Source organism: Salmo trutta, chromosome 2, assembly GCF_901001165.1.
Source record: "Salmo trutta chromosome 2, fSalTru1.1, whole genome shotgun sequence".
NCBI lineage: Eukaryota > Metazoa > Chordata > Actinopteri > Salmoniformes > Salmonidae > Salmo > Salmo trutta.
In genome coordinates this window covers 23,557,200-23,584,672 of record NC_042958.1, presented here as the reverse complement: position 1 = coordinate 23,584,672, position 27,473 = coordinate 23,557,200, and the positions used below count along the sequence as shown (strand labels likewise).

At 42.5% G+C, this 27,473-nt stretch overlaps 1 protein-coding gene across 2 annotated transcripts; it reads right to left on the bottom strand.

Moving 5' to 3' along the window:
* Positions 1–285: 285 nt before the first annotated feature.
* On the bottom strand, positions 286–27,473 carry wdr37 (WD repeat domain 37). 2 transcript variants are annotated; one of them, XM_029699033.1, is made up of 14 exons: positions 27,111–27,473; positions 26,405–26,539; positions 25,881–26,068; positions 21,393–21,489; positions 20,982–21,077; positions 20,530–20,594; positions 19,594–19,729; positions 19,211–19,327; positions 18,707–18,783; positions 18,207–18,444; positions 9,963–10,104; positions 2,122–2,256; positions 1,737–1,851; positions 286–1,267 (listed from the first exon to the last, which is right to left on the bottom strand). In XM_029699033.1, exons 3-14 carry the CDS (start codon positions 26,025–26,027, stop codon positions 1,136–1,138), a joined length of 1,497 nt encoding a protein of 498 aa, XP_029554893.1. In that variant the 5' UTR covers positions 26,028–26,068; positions 26,405–26,539; positions 27,111–27,473; the 3' UTR covers positions 286–1,135. The 2 variants fall into 2 exon arrangements, with proteins under 2 accessions (XP_029554893.1, XP_029554902.1); XM_029699042.1 differs by lacking the exon at positions 26,405–26,539.

Sequence of the window (27,473 nt, the reverse complement as noted above, 5' to 3'; positions counted from 1 at the left end):
GGTGTGAATACTTTCTGAAGGCACTGTGTATCCTATAACTACGGTTGGATTTCTTCGTGGTCAGGTAACATGAGTCAGAAAAACTCCTGGCCCTAATCATCCGAACTATACTTCATCCTAACGCGCCTCAGCCAATTTCCTGTGTAACCATGGTGATAATTAACCAAATTATTTTATTGCGCTCTTTTGTGGCTTTGCTATTGGAGGATGTTGTGATCACATATTCAACATTAGATTAGCCTATGCAATACAGTAAACAGTGTACTGGCCAGGGGGACTACACACTTCAAGCTGATCATCTATCATTTTCATTGAGATCTATGTACAGCAAACATTAATATCAGTCAAGCATATTTATCTAAGCAGGTGACCAGTAACCATATGAGCACATTGTGACCCATGGAGGAAATGTTAAATATGATATTGAACAAGCCCCATTGCTGCATGCATGAATGCATTTTCTTGCAAAAAAACATAATTGCAGGTTCCCTATTGTCAAATCTACAGTACACCCACATAGTCATATTGAGTACTACACAGTATAGAAAGAACAAGGCAGATATATCCTAACAGCATGGCAAAAAAAAATTAAATGTGTTTTTAAAAAGAAATCTGTACAATGGACAGTGTAAAATGTGACTGACTCAAAACAACTCAGTAGGTCAAATGTGTAGTAGGTGTCTAGATGATACAGTATAGTAAACTCCTAGCCCTTGATCATGCAGGCCAAAGAGGGTGAAAACAGCCAAGATTACCCACTCAGTGTAAAGATCATCCATCTGGGTTGATACGCGTGGTACAAATGTATTGCCTCTCCTATCGTTCTTCAGACAGTTTTACAAATACATTGACGGGAGTTTGAGTGCATGCAAGATCAACTAGGGCTTGCTATTCATCCATTCATGTTCATCAGCAGTAAACAAGACCACAGAAGTAGTGTTTTCTGGAGTTAACCAAATATATTTTTAAGTATATAGATGGGTTTAAAATATGACTTTGTCCTCTCCATTAAAACACATAAAAACACTCAGTCCATGCAAAGTGGATGGAGATCAAATACAGTGGTATGTGTGTAGTGTGTGTGTGTGTCTGCACGCCCGTGTATGTGCAGTGTGTGTGTGTCACTTGTCCTGCATCACTTCTCCTGCAGCAGAGCTGGGATATTGATGTTCCATCCGATGGCTTGCCGGTCGAAGCCACAGGTGAACAGGTTACACGACGCATTCTCCTCGTTCCACACCGAGCAGCACACCATGCGTCGATGACCCTGGAATACACAGGCACATACCAACACAGAAAAACCTCAAAGACCACACAACATGGATAACAAAGCTCAAACAGACTTCAATGGAGTTGTGTACAGTATCACACAGCTACACAGAACCCACACAAGTTAAAACCCCCAACAACAACCCTTTGACCTCCCTGGTACACAGCAGTACATTTCCACATCAGCAGTGTTAATGGCTATAGACACTGAGGCAGTGTCAGCACTCAGCCTGCAGGAAGTGACTATGTGTGGAAATGGGATTGCAGAATCTTTCCTCCGCTCACTCTCTCCCTCTCTACAGAAGGGGCTGTCTGTGTGACAGAAAGAGATGGAGAATCTTTCCTCCTCATCTCGCTCCCATTGTTTCTCCCTCCCTCCCCCTCTCAGGAAGGGACTGTCTGCGTGACAGAAGGATAGATGGAGAATCTTTTCTCCTTCCCTCCCGCTCTCTTCCCTCAGCACCTACCTGTCTGTTGCTGCGTGGTAGTCGTGCCAGTCTTACTCCAGTCATGTCAAACAGCCTGACTTGCCGATTGTCGTGTGGGAGAGCGATGATTCTTTGGTTGGCTGAGACACTTATCCTGGAAGGAGTTCAGACAGAGAGTATGGCGTGTTAGACAAGAGAAGGGAATAAGGCTTGACTTGATGTGTTCTTGACAACGCTAATAATAACTGTACGTACAGGTGGAGCTGTCACTCAACCACTACACCTAAACTATCAATCTGAACTGTGCTTGAGTTCAAACTAAAAGATAAACATTTTGGAAAACATGACCATAAAATGTTCTGAATTGTATGATCTCTCTTGGTCTTTTTTCAGCTCTTCACATACAATTAAATGTCTCTCCTACCTGTTAACAGCAGAGTCTGTGCGGATGGTTGCTATGGGTGACCTCATGTTCTTCAAGTCCCACACCTTGACGGTGCGATCGTCACTCCCCGACACCACGTTGTCCCCCACTGTGAACACAGCTGACGTCACCGTGCTGGAGAGAGACAAAAAAACAAAACAGAATGATCATTGTTAAAATTTCTCTCAAAGCCATCAAATCTATACTACGTGGACAAAGGTATGTGGACACCCCTTCAAATGACTCGATTCGGCTATTTTAGCCACACCGGTTGCTGACAGGTGTATAAAATCTAGCAAACAGCCATGCAATCTCCATAGACAAACATTGGCAATAGAATGGCCTTACTGAAGAGCTCAGTGACTTTCAACGTGGCACTCTAATAGGATACTCCATTTCCAACAAGTCACTTCGTCAAATATCTGCCCTGCTAGAGCTGCCTTGGTCAATTATAAGTGCTGTTATTGTGAAGTGGAAACGTCTAGGAGCAACAACGGCTCAGCCGCGAAGTGGTAGGCCACACAAGCTCACAGAACGGGCCCGCTGAGTGCTGAAGCGCGTAAAAATCATCTGTGCTCGGTTGCAACACTCAGTACGAAGTTCCAAACTGCCTCTGGAAGCAACGTCAGCACAATAACTGTCCATCGGGAGCTTCATGAAATGGGTTTCCATGGCCGAGCAGCCGCACACAAGCCTAAGATCACCATGCACAATGCCAAGCGTTGGCTGGAGTGGTGTAAAGCTCACCGCCATTGGACTCTGCAGCATTGGAAACACGTTCTCTGGAGTGATGAATCACGCTTCACCATCTGGCAGTCTGACGGACGAATCTGGGTTTGGCAGAAGCCAGGAGAACGCGACCTGCCCGAATGCATAGTACAAACTGTAAAGTTTGACAGAGGAGGAATAATGGTCTGGGGCTGTTTTTCATGGTTCAGTCTAGGCCACTTAGTTCCAGTGAAGGGAAATCTGAACGCTACAGCATACAATGACATTCTAGACGATTCTGTGCTTCCAACTTTGTCGCAACAGTTTGGGGAAGGCCCTTTCCTGTTTTAGCATGGCAATGCCCAAGCGCACAAAGCGAGGTCCATACAGAAATGGTTTGTTGAGATCAGTGTGGAAGAACTTGACTGGCCTGCACAGAACCCTTACCTCAACCCCATCGAACACCCTTGGGATGTATTGGAACACTGACTGCGAGCCAGGCCTAGCCCAGAATCAGTGCCCAACCTCAATAATGTTTGTGGCTGAATGGAAGCAAATCCCCGCAGCAATGTTCCAACATCTACTAGAAAGCCTTCCCAGAAGAGTGGAGGATGTTATAGTAGCAAAGGAGGGACCAACTCTATATTAATCCCATGATTTTGGAATGAGATCTTCGACGAGCAGGTGTCCACAAACTTTTGGCCATGCAGCGTATCAAATCAAAAACAAACTAAAAACTATCTCAAAGCTATCACATCAAAACACTGCTGGCAAACAACAGGAAAACGGAGTCTATTAAAGCTGGAATTCGTAGCGGTGAAACTACCACGTCCGTTTGCGATATTACAACATCAAAGGCGTTCATTCAGACAACAAACACCGTTTATTTAACTAATAACTAACCCGCCTGGGGCGACCAGTGGTGCGGTTTCACTTTATGTGGATCTTTAAAGGTGTTACTTTTCTTCTAAGACTCATCATGTGTAACTCAAGTGAAGTCATTCAGCCTGTAGGGAGAGTCATCTCCCTGCCGTCACACAGTCATTCATAAATGAGAGTGATATAAACTGTGAGGAGGGAGGTTAAGACTATTTTTAATAATCTACCAGTGGGGGTGTAACAGTCAGGCAGTTCCAGAGCGGAGCTCCTCTCCCAAGCCCTGCCTGTGCCTGGCTCTGCGGTTACCTCTCAGTGTGCCGTCACTGGGTACGCCTGGGGGGGGCTAGTGTGAGTGTCTTGAAAGTCACCATAGTCTCTGAGGGTCAGTAGAGGTTGGCCTAAAAGTGCTCACCTCAGCACAACTTCCCAGGCGGGAGCCAGGCGTGATGTAGCACGTCGCTCTCACACGTCGCTGAGGTCAAGACCATTCCTTTAATGGACTCATTTAAGATTTCTTATTCATTTCACACATCACTGTCATCTTTTTCTTCCAACCCCCCTCTCTCTCCCTCTCTCTACTGAAGGAGCCAGGAGGATTCGATTTGGCGCTCTGTTCGTTCTGATTAAGATTAGCAGCAGAAAAGCCCCATGCAGCACCACCTTAGCCTCACTCACTGGCTAACTCCTAGCCATCTTTAATTTAAATTGACATTATATTACGGTTTAATTAAGGGGCTAAACTCTGCCATATTAAAGATGTGGGGCCCTGCCCAACTGTACGTATATAACCACCGGGGGGGGGGGGGGGGGGGGGCTCGCTCATGGACGATTTTAAATCCCAAATGGCACTCTATCCCCTATATAGTGTACTACTTTTGACCCAGGCTCATAGTGCTCAGGTCAAAAGTAGTACACTATATAGGGAATAGCTAGCCAGGCCAATGCACTTTTTGACATTGTAAGGTAAGGTTGCGTTATTAAATTCCTATTATAACTTGGGAGGTATTCTGAAAGTCTCTCCTGAGCCAACTGACATGCAAGGTCAAGGCTCATTAGGAAAAGGGTAGAAGGGGGTAGGAGAAGGGGTATCAGTGACTGGGCCAGTCTTTGTTAAAGGCTAACGAGAGACGTCCACCTATTAACCCTGGACATGATCTTTTATCCTTAGCTATCATTAATGTGAGTGTAGATTCTGCATTATAAATCATATACAGCATTTTTCAGCAAACATCCTGAACATATATTTGGCGTACATAAAATAAAATAATTCGGTGTCATTTCTTTGTTTGAGTATCATAACGATCAAACATTTCCTCCCCGTTTCTATGCATATCATATTTATAGAAGATTCTAGCCTGTCAAATAGAACCTGTTCTCTAGATTTTTTCCAACGTGACATTATGTTTAAATTGCACTGAGACGAACATTCACAGTGACTATAGAATCAGATTTATGTTGGCATATTCCTCTGAAGCGCTGTGTTAGATAGACACAGACACATGCACGCACACACAGACACACACACAGATGCCTGCCTGTGATCAAACGCCTCGGAACAGAAGCGAGAGACAAACGCGACATGGCATCCCGTTGGTAAAGCAAGTCTGCTGCCACTTCTCATCTGCACTTTACGTGTTAGCTCACGTACATTGGCTGTGTCCCAAAAGGCACCCTGTTCCCTATATAGTGCACTGCTGTTGACCAGAGCCACGTGGATCCTGGTTAAAAATAGCGCACTACACAGCGAATAGGGTGCCATTTGGGACGCATCTACAATTATTTCACAATTATAAGGAGGGGGGACTTAGAGGCTGAATATGCTGTGCTTTTGACTGCCACCATGCTCTGTCACTGTGCATTAGCTATAATTGCGTCTGAAGACACTGCAAATGAGCTACTCCTTCCCAAAGCTCTCTATCTATTAAACCCTTTACACTGACGCTCCCCTGCAACATTACGCTGTGCTGCTCTGTCAAGAGGACATGTTATCAGAAACATTCAATTGTTACATTTACAGTTGAAGTCGGAAGTTTACATACACTTAGGTTGGAGTCATTAAGACTCATTTTTCAACCACTCCATAAATTTCTTGTAAACAAACTATAGTTTTGGCAAGTCGGTTAGGACATCTACTTTGTGCATGACACAAGTCATTTTTCCAACAATTGTTTACAGACAGATTATTTCACTTATAATTCACTGTATCACAATTCCAGTGGGTTAGAAGTTTACATACAATAAGTTAACTGTGCCTTTAAACAGCTTGGAAAATTCCAGAAAATGATGTCATGGCATTAGAAGCTTCTGATAAGGTACGTGACATAATTTGAGTCAATTGGAGGTGTACCTGTGGATGTATTTCAAGGACTACCTTCAAACTCAGTGTCTCTTTGCTTGACATCATGGGAGAATCAAAAGAAATCAGCCAAGACCTCAGAAAATAAATTGTAGACCTCCACAAGTCTGGTTCATCCTTGGGAGCAATTTCCAAACGCCTGAAGGTACCACGTTCATCTGTACAAACAATAGTAAGCAAGTATAAACACCATGGGACCACGCAGACGTCATACCGCTCAGGAAGGAGACACGTTCTGTCTCCTAGAGATGAACGTACTTTGGTGCGAAAAGTGCAAATCAATCCCTGAACAACAGCAAAAGACCTTGTGAAGATGCTGGAGGAAACAGGTACAAAAGTATCTATATCCACAGTAAAACGAGTCCTATAAATCGACATAACCTGAAAGGCCGCTCAGCAAGGAAGAAGCCACTGCTCCAAAACCACCATAAAAAAAGCCAGACTACGGTTTGCAACTGCACATGGGGACAAAGATCCTACTTTTTGGAGAAATGTCCTCTGGTCTGATGAAACAAAAATAGAACTGTTTGGCCATAATGACCATTGTTATGTTTGGAGGAAAAAGGGGAAGGCTTGCAAGTCGAAGAACACCATCCCAACCATGAACACCATCCCAACCAGGCTGGCAGCACCATGTTGTGGGGGTGCTTTGCTGCAGGAGGGACTGGTGCACTTCACAAAATAGATGGCATCATGAGAAGAGAAATCATGTGGATATATTGAAGCAACATCTCAAGACATCAGTCAGGAACTTAAAGCTTGGTTGCAAATGGGCAATGACCCCAAGCATACTTACAAAGTTGTGGCAAAATGGCTTAAGGACAACAAAGTCAAGGTATTGGAGTGGCCATCACGAAGCCCTGACCTCAATCCTATAGAACATTTGTGGGCAGAACTGAAAAAGTATGTGCAAGCAAGGAGGCCTACAAACCTCACTCAGTCACACCAGCTCTGTCAGGAGGAATGGGCCAAAATTCACCCAACTTATTGTGGGAAGCTTGTGGAAGGCTAGCTGAAATGTTTGACCCAAGTTAAACAATTTAAAGGCAATGCTACCAAATACTAATTGAGTGTATGTAAACTTCTGACCTACTGGGAATGTGATGAAAGAAAGGAAAGCTGAAATAAATCAATCTATTATTCTGACATTTCACATTCTTCAAATAAAGCGGTTATCCTAGCTGACCTAAGACAGGGCATTTTTACTAGGATTAAATGTCAGGAATTGTGAAAAGTATTTGGCTAAGGTATATGTAATTTTCCGACTTCAACTGTACATTTTAGTCATTTAGCAGACGCTCTTATCCAGAACGACTGACAGGAGCAATTATGGTTAAGCACCTTGCTCAACAGCACAGAGTTTTCCTAGTCGGCTCGGGGATTTGAACCAGCAACCTTTCTGTTACTGGCCCAACACTCTTAACCGCTAGGCTTAACAGCTAGGCCATTGTATTCTTCTTCAGTCACGCTGCCAATTCAGACAAGACAAACCTCTGAACAAGAGACAGATACTGTGGGAAGAAACATCTAATCCAAACATCCTAACCCTCCTAAGACACCCCTCCCCAGAGACAATTGTACCTAGTAGCATCCTCTGCCATTTAACCAATGATTACAATTGGCATTTTAAAGTACTGTACGAAAACATTCTGCAAATGGTACAATGTGTGTCCAAATGAGGGGCTTGGTATTTGGTAGCAGTGATATGACCAACAGCTACTCTCTATAGTCAAACTAATCAGGCGTTTTGTTTGTCACATATTTGTCCCTTCTGAAACAGATTGCAGCATTTCTAACCCCCTGCTGTCAGTGTGTACGACAGGAGCTCCCTAAGGGAAAGCCCCTCTGTGGTGTCACTCAGCAGCTCATAACTCATGGCTCCACATGACGTGTGTGTGTGGCGGGACAAAGCGGTTGTAGGGACTTCCAGGGCCAGGGGACATGAGTTTGTGTGCGTGCGCGTGCGTGCGCGTGCATGCGTGCGTCCGACTGTGCCTTCACAGGGAGGCCTCCTGCCAGGCTGTGTGTGGGCCTCATTCATCTTGTTGGGTGCAGGGCAGCCAAGCGTCTCCCTACAGCTGACAGTACACACACAAACAGTCTACTGCAACACTGGGTTCCCTGAGAGGGCCTCAATCAGCACACACACTGCTATGACTGACACTCATTAGGACTAACAGCTGTCTTAGCTAACACACACACACACACACACACACACGACAGAGCAGTTTTTCAGATACAGTTTGCACGTGTTAAAGTAAACACATTCTTAAATAAGTAATTTATTATTCCAGGTCTAGAAACAGAACAGTAAGGCACGATCTCACTGCCTACCTCTGAATATAAATAAACTTCCTCCCACTCATCATTACTGCTAAGGGTTCTGAGGGACTGAGTTATTATATAGTTCTTAGTTAAAGAGCTTGTATAAAGATGAATAACTATGAATGGTTCAAGAGGGACACAGACTTTGTTCACATGTGGATAGTTTGAGTAATTTTTCATTTCGGACAATTTTGTAGTATTTATCAGAGTACTAAAGCTACAAAGTTATACGCAGTCATGTTTTTAGAGTACTTCACATCATGGGTGAGCTTTATGTGGTACTTCTGACTACAATGAACTGCAGCTGTTGCTCAATGGTTGACTTAGCTCAAAAAAACGAACCCTTTTTGTCTTAGAAAAAGGCAAGGGAGTGAGAGCGAGGGTGAGAGCGAGGGTGAGAGCGAGGGTGAGAGCGAGGGAGTGATTCAGGCGAGTGGAGGAGGTATCAGTTGACTTGCTTGAGATGCTGTGAACGTAGAGAGAGGAAGGAGAAGGTAATTGCCTTAGCACTAACGGGCCACGACAGACAGCCGACACACACACACACACACACCCACACACACACACACACACACACACACACACACACAGTGAGTGGCTGGCTGTGTGCTTGTGCTAATCTCATTACAGTGATTGTCTATGAGAGAGAATGAAAGTGGGGATCTGTAGGAATTATACATGTTGGGGTCGAACATAATGAGCACCATGTAATCCCCAGCAATCAAAGGCTGCCAGAAGCAGCCTGCCTGTACTACACCACTTTGCATTAACGAGACTGACGACAGGAGTCACATTCAAATGGTTTGAGAGTAAGAGGGGGGATGGAGGGTTTGGGGGGAAGCTGACAGTCCACGTTTTCAAATGAGCCACTCAAATTGAGCCTTTAACAGCATTGGAACGAGAGGGGCCAAATTACACAGAGCGAGGATGAGCGAGGGATTAACGGGGAAACGGAGTGATAAATGGTGAGAGCTGAAGGGAGGAAGTGAGAGTCTCAGAAGGTGGTCAAAGTGGTGAAGATGAAGTGCTCAATAATAAATTATAAAGAGGCAAGTGGAGGATTTTGCCTAAAGCCAGTCGGGCCAAGGAAATTAATGTGACATGTTTTTAAAAAGAATGAAAAACATAAAAACACTGAAAATGGTTGGAAATGCTTCAGAGTGGTGATGTAGCGACTGCTCTATGAGTGAAATAAGATGTTGTACTGCCATCTTGTGGAGGAATTAGCTCCAACCTTACAACTGCTTCTGTTTTAGTCAATATTATTACATTTACATTTTAGTCATTTAGCAGACGCTCTTATCCAGAGCGACTTATAGTAGTGAATGCATATATTTCATACATTTTTTTCCCCGTACTGGTCCCCCGTGGGAATCGAACCCACAACCCTGGCGTTGCAAACACCATGCTCTACCAACTGAGCCACACGGGACCACGCTATACTATACTATATTATGTATAGTATAGCCACTGAAATAACAATACGACATCACGTGTGACCTTAAGCACCTAAATTGCTTGTAGGGGACTGTGTGTGTGTGTGTGTGTGTGTGTGTGTGTGTCTGTAACTCACTCGGTGTGTCCCTGAAACACGTTAACAGAGTGGATGGAGGGGTCTCTGAAGTCCCACAGACGGAAGGTGGTGTCTCTGGACGAGGTGACCACCAGACGCTGGCTTGGATGGGTACAGCAGTGGGTCAGCTCCTGGTCGTGGCCTGGACACACACACACACACACACACACACACACACAGTATTAAAGATTTGGGTCCATGTGAAACTGTACTTAAAACCTGTTGGGGCTAGGGGGCAGTATTTGCACGGCCGGATAAAAAAAACATACCCGATTTAATCTGGTTACTACTCCTGCCCAGTAACGAGAATATGCATATAATTGTTTGATTTGGATAGAAAACACCCTAAAGTTTCTAAAACTGTTTGAATGGTGTCTGTGAGCATAACAGAACTCATTTGGCAGGCCAAAACCTGAGAAGATTCCAAACAGGAAGCGCTCTCTCTGACCATTTCATGGCCTTCTTGATCATCTCTAACCAAAACAGGGGATCTCTGGCATGACGTGACATTTTCTAACGCTCCCATAGGCTCTCAGAAGGCGCCAGAAAGCTGAATGGTGGCTTTGCAGGCCCTGGCTGAAAAACATTAGCGCATTTTGTAAGTGGTCGATCTGAGAACAATGAGACTGGGGCGCACGTGCCCGAGCTGACACCATGTTCACTTTCTCTCTCTTTGAACGAAAACAACCACTCCCGGTCGGAATATTATCGCTTTTTTACGAGAAAAATGGCATAATAATTGATTTTAAACAGCGGTTGACATGCTTCGAAGTACGGTAATGGAATATTTAGACTTTTTTTGTCACGAAACGCGTCGGGCGCGTCACCCTTATTTACCCTTCGGATAGTGTCTTGAACGCACAAACAAAACGCCGCTATTTGGATATAACTATGGATTATTTGGGACCAAACCAACATTTGTTATTGAAGTAGAAGTCCTGGGAGTGCATTCTGACGAAGAACACCAAAGGTAATCAAACTTTTCTAATAGTAAATCAGAGTTTGGTGAGTACCACACTTGTGGGTGTCAAAATAGCTAGCCTGTGATGGCTGGGCTATCTACTCAGAATATTGCAAAATGTGCTTTCACCGAAAAGCTATTTTAAAATCGGACATAGCGAGTGCATATAGGAGTTCTGTATCTATAATTCTTAAAATAATTGTTATGTTTTTTCTGAACGTTTATCGTGAGTAATTTAGTAAATTCACCGGAAGTGTTCGGTGGGAATGCTAGTCACATGCTAGTCACATGCTAATGTAAAAAGCTGGTTTTGATATAAATATGAACTTGATTGAACAAAACATGCATGTATTGTATAACATAATGTCCTAGGTGTGTCATCTGATGAAGATCATCAAAGGTTAGTGCTGCATTTAGCTGTGGTTTGGGTTTATGTGACATTATATGCTAGCTTGAAAAATGGGTGTGTGATTATTTCTGGCTGGGTACTCTGCTGACATAATCTAATGTTTTGCTTTCGTTGTAAAGCCTTTTTGAAATCGGACAGTGTGGTTAGATTAACGAGAGTCTTGTCTTTAAAATGGTGTAAAATAGTCATATGTTTCAGAAATTGAAGTAATAGCATTTCTAAGGTATTTGAATATCGCGCCACGGGATTACACTGGCTGTTGAGTAGGTGGGACGCAAGCGAGGTTAACATGACAGTGTTATGATATGAGGACAAGGTTAGTGTTAGGGCATAGACAAATACACTATCCAGGATACACTTCAACAATTCATTCCCACAGGGGGCAGCAGCAATTTTGTCCAGGTGCTGAGCCTGGTTGATATGCATATCGGGTGCTGATAATTAAGGTGATCGTCATTCAGGGTCTCAGCTTGCAAACCGTGAGGCTGCTGGTTTGTTTGGAGTCCATGAGACCTTTCGTTTGGTTTTGAATCTTTAGGTTGTATTTATTTGTATAACATTTAATTTAATTTCTATTGACAGAGAGGTAAAAATAACCCTCTGTTCTGCACACAATCATGAAATTAAACAAATGAGAAAATAGCAGGATTCTAAAACTTTACCCTCACACCACTTTTTATAGCCTAGGGTCCGGGAAAAAATGTGGCCTTTTCTAAACACATTTCATGCAATTTGACATTTAGCAGAATATTTTTTAATACCGCACAAATGATCGAAATGACAGGCTACTTTGACACTGACAAACAGAATATGAGATCAATAAAAACGACCTTGTCTTGAATCCATCAATAGCCTAGGTCTAGGTGTGTGGAGACACACACATTGTACAATGAGGAGGAAATTAAAGTCCTAAAAAAGCTTTCCAGTTTCACAAACTCGCCCAATGATGTACAGCTCGCACAACGGAGACGGCCGATGCGCTCATGCCAAAAGGATCTCTCCTGTTTTACTTTGTAAAACAACGCTGTCTGCTCAATAGGCCTATTTGGAAGTTGATTGAATATTTTGGTAGCCTCTACAGACAGATTAGTCTTCTCTTTTCAGCAGGAGCCATTTGCTTTCCAACCTGTGTTTTCCCACGATTGTATTTGAAATATTGCAAAAGTCCTGTTTTGGCTGCATGCTGTTAACTGACAGATTTGCCGCACATTCTGGACTGTGATTGGGCAACACACAATCCACAGCTAGGCAATAATAAAACATTTAAAAGACATTGATCCTCTGTGGCTAAATTATAGGCCTTCTCCTGGTGTAGAGTACTGAATGATTTAATTTATTTCTGAACAGACAGCAGTAATTCTATAATGTTGGCAAATGTTTTTCAATTCATCATGGGTGCTGCAATACCCTTCCCGCGGCTATTATTCTCTAAGGAAATAAATGATGAATTGCAACGCAGGAGAGACGATAGTTGCAGGCTCATGTCAATCTGAGCAGAGAGGGAGAGATATACAGTACCAGTCAAAAGTTTGGACACACCTACTCATGCAAGGGTTTTTCTTTATTTTGACAATTTCCTACATTATAGAATAATAGTGAAGACATCAAAACTATGAAATAACACATGGAATCATGTAGTAACCAACAACAACAAAAAGTGTTAAACAAATCAAAATATATTTTATATGTGAAATTCTTCAAAGTAGCCACCCTTTACCTTGATGACAGCTTTGCACAGGTTTGGAATTTCTTTCCTTCGTAATGTGTTTGAGCCAATCAGTTGTGTTGTGACATGGTAGGGGTGGTATACAGAATATAGCCCTATTTGGTAAAAGACCAAGTACATATTATGGCAAGAACAGTCCATCATTACATGAAGTTCAGTCAATCCGGAAAATGTCAACAACTTTGAAAGTTTCTTCAAGTGCAGTCGCAAAAACCATCAAGCGCTATGATGAAACTGGCTCTCATGAGGACCGCCACAGGAAAGGAAGACCCTGAGTTACCTCTACTGCAGAGGAAAAGTTCATTAGAGTTACCAGCCTCAGAAATTGCAGCCCAAATAAATGCTTCACAGAGTTCAAGTAACAGACACATCTCAACATCAACGGTTCAACTGCGTGAATCAGGCTTTCATGGTCGAATTGATGCAAAGAAACCACTACTAAACGACACCAATAAGAAGAAGAGACTTGCTCGGGTCAAGAAACACGAGCAATGGACATTAGACCGGTGGAAATCTGTCCTTTGGTCTGATGAGTCCAAATTGGAGATTTTTGGTTCCAACCGCCGTGTCTTTGTGAGACGCAGACTAGGTAAACGGATGATCTCCGCATGTGTGGTTCCCACCGTGAAGCATGGAGGAGGAGATGTGATGGTGTGGGGGTGCTTTGCTGGTGACAGAGTCTGTGATTTATTTAGAATTCAAGGCACATTTAACCAGCATGGCTACCACAGCATTCTGCAGCGATACGCCATCCCATCTGGTTTGCGCTTAGTGGGACTATCATTTGTTTTTCAACAAGACAATGACCCAAAACACACCTCCATTCTGTGTAAGGGCTATTTGACCAAGAAGGAGAGTGATGGATTGCTGCATCAGATGACCTGGCCTCCACAATCACCAAACCTCAACCCAATTGAGATGGTTTGGGATGAGTTGGACGGCAGAGTGAAGGAAAAGCAGCCAGCAAGTGCACAGCAAATGCTGGAACTCCTTCAAGGCTGTTCGAAAAGCATTCCAGTTGAAGCTGGTTGAGAGAATGCCAATAGTGTGCAAAGCTGCCATCAAGCAAAGGGTGGCTACTTTGAAGAATATGAAAAAATATATATTTTTTGATTTGTTTAACCCTTTTTTGGTTACTACATGATTCCATATGTGTTATTTCAAAGTTTTGATGTCTTCACTATTATTCTACAATGTAAAAAAAAATTAAATAAAGAAAAACCCTTGAATGAGTAGGTGTGTCCAAACTTTTGACTGGTACTGCAATATAAAGTGAATGTCATTCTATTTCTGTAAGAGACACAGGAACGCTTCTCTCTCTCTCCGCACAACAACGGCCACGTGTTGGTCTCTAGGCTACAATGTTTCGCAAACAATAAACCCAGGCTGCCCAACCCAGATCAATTCTTACAAAATCAGGCACGGGATGAAAATCTTTCTTTTCACAATTTGTTTTTTTAGGGGACATTAGAATTACAGAACCAACTCAAATCAACTCTGATTGCTTTTATTCAAAATGTTACTTTGCAAACAGTGAAAAACAAATGTCATGAGAGGTAGGCCTACTGGATTCTGGCACAATCCAAAACCAAATTAAGCACAGCCCCCCCCCCCCCACCCACAGGACCACTACACCCACCGGCCCCTACCCCCCACAGGACAGCAGCACCCACCCACATGACCGCTACAGATACTCAAGGTCATTTAAAAAGGTATTATTTTATCTTAACCACTGCAGAAGTCCAATAGTGAATGTTATGGCATTATGTGCCATGCAGTCGCGCCACCAAAGCTCTTATTGAGTCATGTCAGTAAAAGACAGTAACCATTAATGTTTAGACAGTGAATGGGGAGGTCCATCGATAGGCAAACATTTTAATGGCTGCCGTGAGGCCAGCCAGCCATAATCGCTTTTCTCGCAAAGAGAGATCCAATTTGGAGGTGTCACTGAAGAGTATAATCTGCAGTGAGCATGGAACATATTTAGAGTGCATTGTGGAGAGCATATTGGAGACTAGTCTCTAGAATTGGGATACCTCAGGGCACTCCCAGAACATATAAATGAAGGTACCAGGAGCATCCTGAGGGCATAGAGAGCATTTCGGTGTTGGATGTATTTTCATTTGGAACAGCCTGCGTGGGTAAGATAAGATCTGAAGACAAAATGTAAATGGTTGTTCTGTTGATGAGGATTTCTAGAAGGAATTTGATTACAGTTTGCCAGTTAATTTCAGTGACTGAAGATGAGAAGTCTCTCTTCCATAGTGGTCAATTGACAGGGGCTTCTGAGACGCTTCTCAGAAACCAGTGCCCTGGGTTTATGCCAAATCTTAACAATTTTCCGGAGGGGGTGAATTGGTAGTGTTTCACAAGGCAGAGCAAAATTGTAAATAAAATAACGATTTTCCCAGTAAATTAAAAGTTGTTTGTAAATTCTAAAATGCACAGAGCCCTCCCTCATCGAGAACATTACCTCGATGTGTACACCCTTGTCACTCCAGTGGTGGAAGGATATAGGGCGGCCCCCCAAGCAGATGTCGGAATTGTGGAACAAAGGAGTGTGATTGTACCAATTGGTTTTGGATCATTTTTCGACGGTGCGACACACAGAGATGGCCTGTGTTATTAAGGGGCCACATTTTTGGGGAGAGTATCTCAAGGAGACGTTGGAGTGGACCAGATCCTACAACCTGTACAAATGTACAAGGTAGGTTGTCCTCTATGGGATGCCAAGCCACCTTAGCATCTGGATCAAAACATGTGGAAAGAGGCCAGAGAACAAATAATAAATAAAAAATTGGAAGTCATTGGCCACCTGCCCTCTTTTTCCTTGACAGAGTATGTTGTTTAATGCAATGGAGGCATGTTTTAGAGACTGAGGAATGCAATTTATTCCAATGTCCAGTCGGTGGTGCCAGAGGGAGCATTGAGCTCAAAAAGTTAAAGCGTGTTCATCTTGATAATAGAGATCTATTATTTTAATGAATTTGGAAATGTTGATCTTTCCAGATCTGACACCACATCTTTGAGAATCTTGTTGTAATTATTTGTAACTGTGAATTGGACTGTGGGGTGGACATCAACTCCCAGGTATCTAAACTGTTTAACTCCAGGGAAACCAAGTGTTTCCATCAGGGCATAAAATTGACCAGCCACTCAGATGTTTTTTACCAGCCCAAATATAGTTTTTACACTACAATTACACAAACAAAACAAATGAGCATGGTTTGTAATGTTTCTAAAACAAATGTATTACTAGTAAGAAGTCATGTGGTATATTGTTTAACATAATTTTGACCAAAATATCACAGGGACGAAAAAATTCACCTGCCCCTTTAATGGTTGGCGGGAGGTTACTGTGGTAGCGCGACTCGAGTCATGTTTGTGTCTATGAGATTGCCCTTACAAAGAAAGATTTCAGTTTTTAAACTGCAGTAAAAGTGCAATGACTGCAGTCGACTGGTATTTTGGAGAATAACTGCAGTACAATGCAGTTGACCTGCGGTTACTGCACTGTAACTGCGGTTACTGCACTGAACATTGTTGTTTTGGATGCAGTATTTGCAGCAAACTGCAGTTAAACTGCACTGTACTGCAGTTATACTGCAATCTTTTTTCGTAAGGGTGAGTCTGACTAGTAGAAGCGTTGTCTTCACTTCCCTAGAAGTTGAAACTCAAACATAGAAAAACAACCTAGCTTGTGAACAAAACAATGTAAATAGCCAAGAGACACGGACAAAGTCTTACTTCAGTAGACTTTCATTTAAAGTAAATTAGACTAACTTTTATGCTTGTGCGCAGCACTTCTAAACATGAATCTTACACAGCTCTTTACGTGGGCACATCCCCTAGCCAGGCAGTGTCACAGTGCGAGGTGGAATAAGCTCTATAGATTCGAAGTTCTTTGATTTTGTGCCATTCATTTACCAGCTATGAAACAAAACGTCAGAAATACTTTGAAAACAGCTACTGCAGCATTTATTTTACAAAAATGTAATCATATTTCTATTCACAACCCCTACGAAAAGAGATTGCAGTCAGAGTGCAGTATAATGAAGCAATAAGGCCCAAGGAGGTGTGGTATATGGCCAATATACCACGGATAAGGGCTGTTCTTAAGCACAACACAACGCAGAGTACCTGGATACAGCCCTTAGCCGTGGTAAATTGGCCATATACCACAAACCCGAGGTGCCTTATTGCTATTATAAACTGGTTACCAACGTAATTAGAGCAGTAAATTGAAATGTTTTGTCATACCCGTGGTATACTGTCTGATATACCACAACTGTAAGCCAATCAACATTCAGGGCTCGAACCACTTAGTTTATAACTGCAGTTAGAGTGCAGTACGCAACTACTGCGTCCAAAATAACACTTTTTTTTTACTGTAGTAACTTTGCAGTTGAACTGCAGTACACTGCAGTTATTCTGCTATTACTGCGTCCAAAACACCACAGGCGACTGCAGTTACTGCAGTTTCAAAACTGCAATCTTTTTTTGTTAGGGAAACACGAGTGAAATGCTCGCACTGTGGAGCCCTGACCACCCGCCAACGTGGCTGGTGAAATATACATTTTACCCGCCAATGCCAAAATATACCCCCATTTGGCAGGTGGCGGGTGTTCATTTTAGGCACTGGTTGCTATTGAATAATCTCCCATATTAAATAACGTTAAAGGGCAGACTTAACGCAGTAGATTTTATAGTAGTTTTCCTTTTTGTATATATTTGTGTCCCCATCTGAACATAACGATCCACTTGGACGAGAGGTCAAGATGGAGCTTCCCCTGAACTTGTCAAGTTGTTTTCTCCTGGGCACATAACACTATCCTCAAACGCTGATTTCTCACATAAATGTACCCATTCATTCAGGTTACAGACCATGTAACTAGGCCTAGGACCCCTAGACTTCGGAAGTGCAACAATATTGGCAGGCTAGTTTATTGGTTTTCGTAAACAACAGCCAGGGGCTCGCTCGGGCACAGGTTTAAATGTATTTTTGACATTGTAGCGTTGCCCATCAGAGAATGCAGAGGGGAGAGGAGATTGCAATGAAGAGAACCATTGATAATACATATGCAGATGGACTATACTTAGATTCCACTACACTCCTATAGTCGGGATGTGTCCTTCCTCTGTGCCTACCTGTCAGTGTGTGGACCAGCTCTGAGGTCTCCACCTCATATAGGTTGGCAGCCCGGTCCCAGGAAGCAGTGACCACCTGCTTGCCCCCTACCAGCCAGTCTGCAGCGATGACCACCCCTTGGTGGCTCTTCAAGGTGGTGGTGGCCACGCGGATGGTGGGGACCTCACTGCACGGACCCTCCCCGTCCCCATCACCATCCTCCCTGTCTGAGAAGTCCAGCTCGTCGTCACACAGTGCCTAGGGCAGCGGGGGAACAGAGAGGTACAGAGTTTCTTTACAGGGCCCTTATCTTAAAATGCATCTCCTTTTCATTCATTATTTAGGAGTAACTATGAGTGAGTTAGAGGTATGTGAGAGAGAAGACAGTGTATGAGTAAATGTCCACATGAGAGAAAGGTCCTTATATGAGAGATATGATGAAGGGTGGTGAATGAATCAGTGAGTGAGTGAGTGATTGAGTGAGTGGGGCTGTGAGTAGAGGACAGGGGATGAGACTCACGCTGATATCTGCTAGAGGCGGGATGACGGGCAGTTGCACCATGTAGCGCCAGATGTGAGCCGTCTGGTCCCCAGACGCTGAGGAAACACGAACACACACACACACGAATAAACACAGATGGACTGAGAAGCGTCACTTTAGCAAACACATCACCACACACACACACACACACACACACACACACACACACAGGCAGTCATCGATCACATCTCATAGCTCTAACGATGTGCCAACTCACAGCTACCATAGCAAACACACACAGAGAGAACAGAGATTATGAATGGGACTATGAAACACGTCAAAATGGAGGGAAAGATAGTGAACACTCGCTGATGAGAGAGATGTTTCAACACATCTGTACTGAGGTGACGGCACAGTTGAACAATAGTTAAACAACAAGCACAGTTGAACAACAGCTGAACTAACTACAACAGTCATACAATCTACAACACAGGTTAACACCTGCATGTGGTGTATTCATGGCATTACCATACATTAGCATACCTGTCAGGGCCATCTGTTCCGTAGGGTGAAACTTGATGGAGTTGACTGATCCGGCATGGCCAGCATATCTAAGCAGACATTTTCCTGTCTCTATACTCCACAGAGCAGCAGAGTGGTCTGTGGGGAACATTGAAAAAAAAGTTAACCTATTTATCCAAAGCTTTATGGCAAAACATTTCCCAGCAAGTTTTTAATCTCAAAACACCTCCTAGTACTTCATTAGCACAATTCCAGACCCCAGTCATTAGACAATGATGTCCACCTCTTCATATGTTAACATTTAGCCTAAATGTGTAAGCTTTTCTCTTGTTATTTTTTGAAGTTTATCCTTTCAAATGTATACATTTCAATTTCAGGTCCACCTTAGAGGTGACATATCTGACCTGCTGACGCGGTCCCAAGAACCACAGGTGAGTTCCGTGTGACCGCCAGGTCCCAGATGCCGTCCCGGTGGCCCACATACTCCCTCAGGATCTGACACACAGCTCTGGACGTGGTGGCTTTGAAACTCGACACTATCTACAGAGAGGAGACAGCACAATGTTCTCACTCACCAACCACACATTGGTGCTGGATGAGGCGAGTTTCCCCCTTACTACGTAAAGCGCTTTGAGTACCTCACCTGGTAGAAAGGCGCTGTAAAAGTCCAATCCATTACTGACACACCGGCTCACTACTACCCTGTGAACAGTAACTGTGCCATATTCATTATTATTTTGGGGCGGCAGGTAGCCTAGTGATTAGAGCGTTGGGCCAGTAACCGAAAGGTCGCTGGATCGAATCCCCGAGCTGGCAAGGACAAAATCTGTTGTTCTGCCCCTGAACAAGACAGTTAACCCACTGTTCCCTGGTAGGCCGTCATTGTAAAAAATAATTTGTTCTTAACCGACTTGCCTAGTTAAATAAAAGGTTACATTCAGACTCAAAAGCACCATTATTGAACAACCAGTACACAAGAACAATGTAGCCTATGGTCGAAAGCAAAGAAAGATCATTGGAAATAGTGTTTGGGTTACAAATCGTGAGTTTGACAAACATAAATGTATAACACTTAACGATGGAGTTAAATATTGAAAAAATGAAAGCTTTCAGTAAATACAGATCTGTTCAGTCGTTCAATAAACATTTGCGGGAAAGGAAGTATTCATCTAAACCACAACTCAGTTACAAAAGGGCTTTTGATAGCAGTAAATCATTACACAAGCTCTAATGATCTTAAACAGCTAGAACGTTTACATAGTCTTACTTCCTCATAATCAACAATGAATGAGCACCAGTGTGTAGCACCAGTGTTGTACACAGTGTGTAATCAAACATACCTTGCTCGTGGAGGCTTTGTAAGTGGTCATCAGTTTCTGAGAGAGCTGGCTGGTACTGTGACTGGCTGTGTATGCACACGAAGATGAACACATGGATCGATTGTTAGAGAAACAGGTTGGATTTCATTCTCAGAGAGGAAGGAATAAACACCTCTAAACTATAAAAAAAACACAATCTATTCATCACAATCTTGGCTTTACTACTGTGTCAGCCCACAGTAATACTGTGATGTGATTCAGACTATATACAAAGATAACAAAACTGTACCTTGTTCATTTGAATGGTTTGAATGGTTTAACACTTTTCACTTACATTTACTACAGGAAAAGCCAGTGAAAAGAAACTAGCAAATCAATTCATCAATTAACAATATCTAAGCCTATACCAAATGCAATACAACTTTATTATCCCTCAAGCGAAGACTAAATACTATACTTCAGGTTAACTGTACCTTTTGCTTTCAGAGCTCCTTTGCTCAGCTCTCCTCCGTCTATGGTTTGTCCTTCGGATAATAGGCGCTCGTTGAGTGTATCAATTTCCCGGCGCACTGCAGAATTAGCGCACACGCATGGTTATCGGACAACAGAGATGACAGACAGCCACTACAAAACCACAAGGAAGTCAATCAGCTTCCTCAAGATCAGTATTTCACCCTACAAACATAAAACAAACCGGTGGATGAGCGGTAGACGACTGTGGTAGCCAATCAGTCCCCGCAAGGGGGCAGGCGTTCCTTCCTACAATACCTCCATAACATTATCCATTGATCAGTTACTCTCTGTATGTAAATAGGCAAATCAATAATCATACATTTTGTGCGTTACATTAAATACACATGACATGCCCTCTTGTTATCACTTACATTCTAAGTTTTCAATGTAGAGATTCTCAAACTCCCGCTCTATCTGGCCAAACAGGTCTAGTAGATTGCTCCGCAAGGATAGGGGCAACTTGGAGTCCTGCAAACAAACAAAAACTGTTCACTTCAACGTCATAAAATAAACAGCAGTTCCGTATCCATTGGACAGAAAAAGGGAAGCAGTTTCATTAAACAACTTCACATTCTGCCAGGCAAATATCTATCCAGACATGACAAGACATTGTTTTCTGTAACTGATGCAAAATAGACACAATTTTAGCACTGAATGTAACTATATTAAGTAAATTCACTAACTAACACAGATGTCACTACCGTAAAACCAAGTTACAACAGACAGTAGTCCATTACAAGAACACAGCCATAAATGTCTCATTACAAAACGATATCGAACTACCTTTTGTTCTGACTTACCAGTATCTCCATTCTCTACTACTGACAGTTCCCAGTGAACAGTTTGCATGTACGCAGATTAAAACTATGCAAAGAAAAGTAGGCCACCATGAAAAGTCATACGGTTTTACCAGCTACTATCCATATAGTTGAAGTCGGAAGTTTACATACACTTAGGTTGGAGTCATTAAAACTCGTTTTTCAAAACACTCCACAAATTTCTTGGGAACAAACTATAGTTTTGGCAAGTCGGTTAGGACATCTACTTTGTGCATGACACAAGTCATTTTTCCAACAATTGTTTACAGACAGATTATTTCACATTTCATCATTTATGGAATCACAATTCCAGTGGGTCAGAAGTTTACATACAATAAGTTGACTGTGCCTTTAAACAGCTTGGAAAATTCCAGAAAATGATGTCATGGCTTTAGAAGCTTCTGATAGGCTAATTGACATCATTTGACTCAATTGGAGGTGTACCTGTGGATGTATTTCAAGGCCTTCCTTCAAACTCAGTGTCTCTTTGCTTGACATCATGGGAGAATCAAAAGAAATCAGCCAAGACCTCATAAAATAAATTGTAGACCTCCACAAGTCTGGTTCATCCTTGGGAGCAATTTCCAAACGCCTGAAGGTACCACGTTCATCTGTACAAACAATAGTGTGCAAGTATAAACACCATGGGACCACGCAGCCGTCATACCGCTCAGGAAGGAGACACGTTCTGTCTCCTAGAGATGAACGTACTTTGGTGCGAAAGGTGCAAATCAATCCCAGAACAACAGCAAAGGACCTTGTGAAGATGCTGGAGGAAACAGGACTAAAGTATCTATATCCACAGTAAAACGAGTCCTATATCGACATAACCTGAAAGGCCGCTCAGCAAGGAAGAAGCCACTGCTCCAAAACCGCCATAAAAAAGCCAGACTACGGTTTGGAACTGCACATGGGGACAAAGATCGTACTTTTTGGAGAAATGTCCTCTGGTCTGATGAAACAAAAATAGACCTGTTTGGCCATAAAGACCATCATTATGTTTGGAGGAAAAAGGGGGAGGCTTTCAAGCTGAAGAACACCCTCCCAACCGTGAAGCACGGGGGTGACAGCATCATGTTGTGGGGGTGCTTTGCTGCAGGAGGGACTGGTGCACTTCACAAAATGGATGGCATCACGAGGAAGGAAAATTGTGGATATATTGAAGCAACATCTCAAGACATCAGTCAGGAAGTTAAAGCTTGGTCGCAAATGGGTCTTCCAAATGGACAATGACCCCAAGCATACTTACAAAGTTGTGGCAAAATGGCTTAAGGACAAGTCAAGGTATTGGAGTGGCCATCACAAATTCCTGACCTCAATCCTATAGAACATTTGTGGGCAGAACTGAAAAAGCATGTGCAAGCAAGGAGGCCTACAAACCTGACTCAGTTACACCAGCTCTGTCAGGAGGAATGGGCCAAAATTCACCCAACTTATTGTGGGAAGCTTGTGGAAGGCTACCAGAAATGTTCAATTTAAAGGCAATGCTACCAAATACTAATTGAGTGTATGTAAACTTCTAACCCACTGGGAATGTGATGAAAGAAATAAAAGCTGAAATAAATCATTCTCTCTACTATTATTCTGACATTTCACATTCTTAAAATAAAGTGGTGATCCTAACTGACCTAAGACAGGGAATTTTTACTCTGATTAAATGTCAGGAATTGTGAAAAACTGAGTTTAAATGTATTTGGCTAAGGTGTATGTAAACTTCCAACTTCAACTGTAGCTTAGTCATTAAACTGTAACATGACATGACGAAACCAAATAGCCTATCTCTCAGTTCTTTAAATTGACACACACCCACACACATACACGTTCAAGACCACGAGAGTGAGTGAGAATGAGGTTAACCACTCTCTCGCCATTCAGTCAACGGCACATGTAAACACCCATGTATAATTTTTTTTAAGGCAATTTGCAGCAAACAGTCAGCCCCTTAAGTCTTTCAAAGCTGCTCAATCATGTGCATAAAGATCTCCTTGGTTAGCGAGTGAAAGGACATGAGGGCCTAACTTCTAGTGTAGTAGTAGATTCTGCCAAGATGGCACCGACCGAGAGGGCAGCCTCGCTTCTAGTTCTTAAAAAACTTTGCAGTATTTTCTTTTTCATGTATTATTTCTTACGTTGTTAGCCCAGAAGATGTTATGTGCTATTACATACAGCTGGGAAGAACTATTAGATATCAGAGTGGCGGTAACTTAGCACTATGCCGCTCTGACATTGCTTGTCCAAATATTCCTTTACTTAGATTTGTGTTGATTGGATACATGTTGTGAAATTGTTAGATATTACTTGTTAGATATTGCTGCACTGTCGGAACTGGAAGCACAAGCATTTACATCTGCTAAACATGTGTATGTGACCAAAATATTTTTTATTTGATACAGTGGCTGGCGGATGGATACGGTCAACAATGAGCCAACAGGTACTGGAGATGGAGAGAGAGCCTTGATGAAAAGAATACTCATACCTGCACAAGCGGACGGTATTAAAACTTGATGAGACAACAGCAGCTCGTGGTACTGTTACTGTATGCTCAGAGCAAATAGAATGGAAAGACAGGCCAATGACAGGCTATAGAGGAACTGTCTAGATAACCGATGCCAGTCATCTGAAAACAACGTCACCTCAGTATACTTAGGTCTAGGTTATGCTTATTCGGTACTCACACTTGAGGCTAGCCTACACAATTTATTAACAACGCCCAAAACATTGAGAGGACAAATTCTAACGTAATTTCTGTTTCTGTACTGTACTTGCTGTCAACTTCCTTTTTATTGGTATAATAATAAGATGGTCTTGATCAAACAGTATGCCTTGGATTTATTATCTCACTGACTGAGGTAGCAAACACTGTGTTTGCATCAGGGATGGTGCCTGACTGTCTATCTCATCAAAAAGCTCTTAGTCTTGCTGTTAGAGACAAATCAACTGTGTCCGAGTATTTGAATTCCAAATAGACCTTACATGTGAGACACTATCTGATTGATTGTGGAGGTATGGTTAATCACTAACTTAATTGACTTAAATATTAAGCCAGGAATTGTAAAGCGAGATAGGCTAATTCACTTATTTAATGTATTGAGTCAATAATTTAACATTCGTGTATTTTCAGCAACTCTGGCACTAAAGTAGACAATGTCTTTATAATCTTCTCTGAAGGAGGATTTTCATCTTAGATTTCTTTTTAATAGGCTACTACCATGGCTAACAACACACACATTTGATTAACTAGCCTACACACATACTGTGTACACACTTGACTAACTACACACATTTCCGTTTCAAAATAAAAAAAAACCTAGGCTAAATATACACCTATAGGCACCTCGGTCCCCAAGAGACCACGAGAAACATGATGTACAGTACCAGTCAAAGGTTTGGACACATCATTCAAGGGTTTTTCTTTATTTTTACTATTTTCTAAGCTGTCTTTAAGGCAAAGGGTGGCTACTTTGAAGAATCTCAAATATAAAATATATTTTGATTTCTTTCACACTTTTTTGATTACTACATATGTTTTATTTCATAGTGTTGATGTCTTCACTATTATTCTACAATGTAGAAAATAGTAAAAATTATGAAAAACCCTGGAATGAGTAGGTGTGTTCAAACTTTTGACTGGTACTGTATGTCTACACTTTCTCTGAGAAAGTACATCTTACTTAAAGCATGTTGCAACACCAGGTAGAAAGCAAGTCACAAAAACAGTCAGATACTGTCCTCTCTCCCTGGTAATATCACACAAACAAACCTCCCACCAACAACAGGTTGACAATTGACATGCTAATCAACATACAATGGTTGGCTATTTTTAATTTTTAGTGTAATGGTTTCAATTTCAGTAGTACATCACTACATCTTAACAGCTAACATTATAAGCAGATACAAGCCAACTGCTTTTTAAAACGTTCACATGTTTTAGAGAAAGAGAGATAGAGCATGTGTGTGTGCGCATATACGTTTGTGTATTAAGGTACCATGTCTACTGTTTGTTTACTTGTGTGTGTTCACTGCGGTAGTCAGCTCACTCACCTGTCCGTCCAGCATATCTCTCTGCATGCCTGTCACTGTGCGCTGCTCCTGGTCAGTGCTGTTGCTGCGCCGAATGGACAGGCTGTGGGACTTGCGCTTCTGCTTGGTGTGACGGGCGGCGGCACTGCTTCCACTCTCTACAGGCATCCCTCCTCTGTGACGTCCTCCGGTTCACTTCCTACCTGAGGCTGAGCAAACACAACCCATGGTTCAACCCTGGCTGTCAGGTTTCACATTACTGCTCTCTGCTGGCGCCTGGAGAATGGCTGTCCTAAATGGAACCCTATTCCCTATATAGTGCACTACTTTCAACCATAGGCCCCTATATAGTGCACTATAAAGGGAATAGGGTGCCATTTGAGACTATGCCAGAGGCTTTATTGTTTATTTATTTTATTCCCTAGTATAAAACGCCCTACTTTAGACCAAAACCCTGTGCTCTTGTCAAAAGTAGTGCACTATATAGATATGGAATAGGGTGATATTATGGACACAACCTGGGACATGGAAATAAGGATGCATACCATTAGTGAGAAGCAGCATGACAAGTACATCGTTGCATCCTAAACTGGCAGGTAATGAAGGTGATCACAATGATGTGGGTGGCCAGTAGCCTAGTCTCCACAGTTGATGGAGAAAGCCCTCAAAGACACCACTGGCTGGACAGACAGATGGAAAAACAAGATGTCAATAAACGGGCAAAAGAGTGATCTGGAGACCAATTTGCTTATAAATCTTACTTCCACACTCGGATTCGAAAGAGACAAGACAGCAATGAGAACACAACAAATATGAAACAACGTATTGATAAGAGATGATGCTGCATCCGTAGTATTGGTTGTTTGATTTTGAGTTGCTTTACTTTTAGCTGTTAGCTATGTGAATTAGTTAGCTATGAGAGAACCAGTAGTCATTTAGCTACCAATGGCATGTAACTAGCTTGTTAGTACACGCCAACTAGCAGGCTAATAATGTTTGCATGCGACCTGTTATAGTCATGCAGACAGGCCTTCATGCAGTAGCTATGGTTAGCGAGGCTGCCTTATATATCAAGGCCATACTACCGGTACCTAACTAACGTTAGTTGGAGTAAATAATCAGATGGACAACGCAGCTAGCTGGCCTCAATTTCTAACTACGCTACTAGCTAGCTAACCATCTAGAAAGCTAACTAACTGGCCCTGAAAAGTCGTCTTTTCAACACAATAGTACTCTAACTAAGCTACTTACTTTATAAAGGTAACTACGCAAGTGGCTTTTGAAGGTCGTAGAAAAATAAAGGGAGAGAGCACGTATATTTCCAGAAAATTGGCTCTCGGGTTTATGATAAGAGTCGGCTCATCACCGCTCATGAATATAGCGTCATGGGACACAAGCAACGCGAGGCTTTGGTGGACGAGAAAGGCGATCAAGGAATTGTCAAAAAGTTACGTATTTGATTTGACAGTCGTAGAGATATCTTAGATAGTTAGGGGGACACAGACAAATATCTAATCTATTGTGTGTAGCTAAAACGTTGCAAATTAATACGTTTGACTGTTTTAGCAGATGTAGCTTTCATAAAACTGAGTAGGCGAGATGCCGCAAGTGCTG

Bases quoted from the DNA above. Each gene is read 5' to 3' on its own strand.
- wdr37 (XM_029699033.1), bottom strand. From the start codon at position 26,027: ATGCCTGTAGAGAGTGGAAGCAGTGCCGCCGCCCGTCACACCAAGCAG. The intron at 18,445-18,706 runs GTGAGTCTCATC...CCGCTGCCCTAG, and splicing joins CGCCTCTAGCAGATATCAGC to GCACTGTGTGACGACGAGCT. The intron at 2,257-9,962 runs GTGAGTTACAGA...GTCTCTCTCCAG, and splicing joins GTGTTTCAGGGACACACCGA to CACGGTGACGTCAGCTGTGT.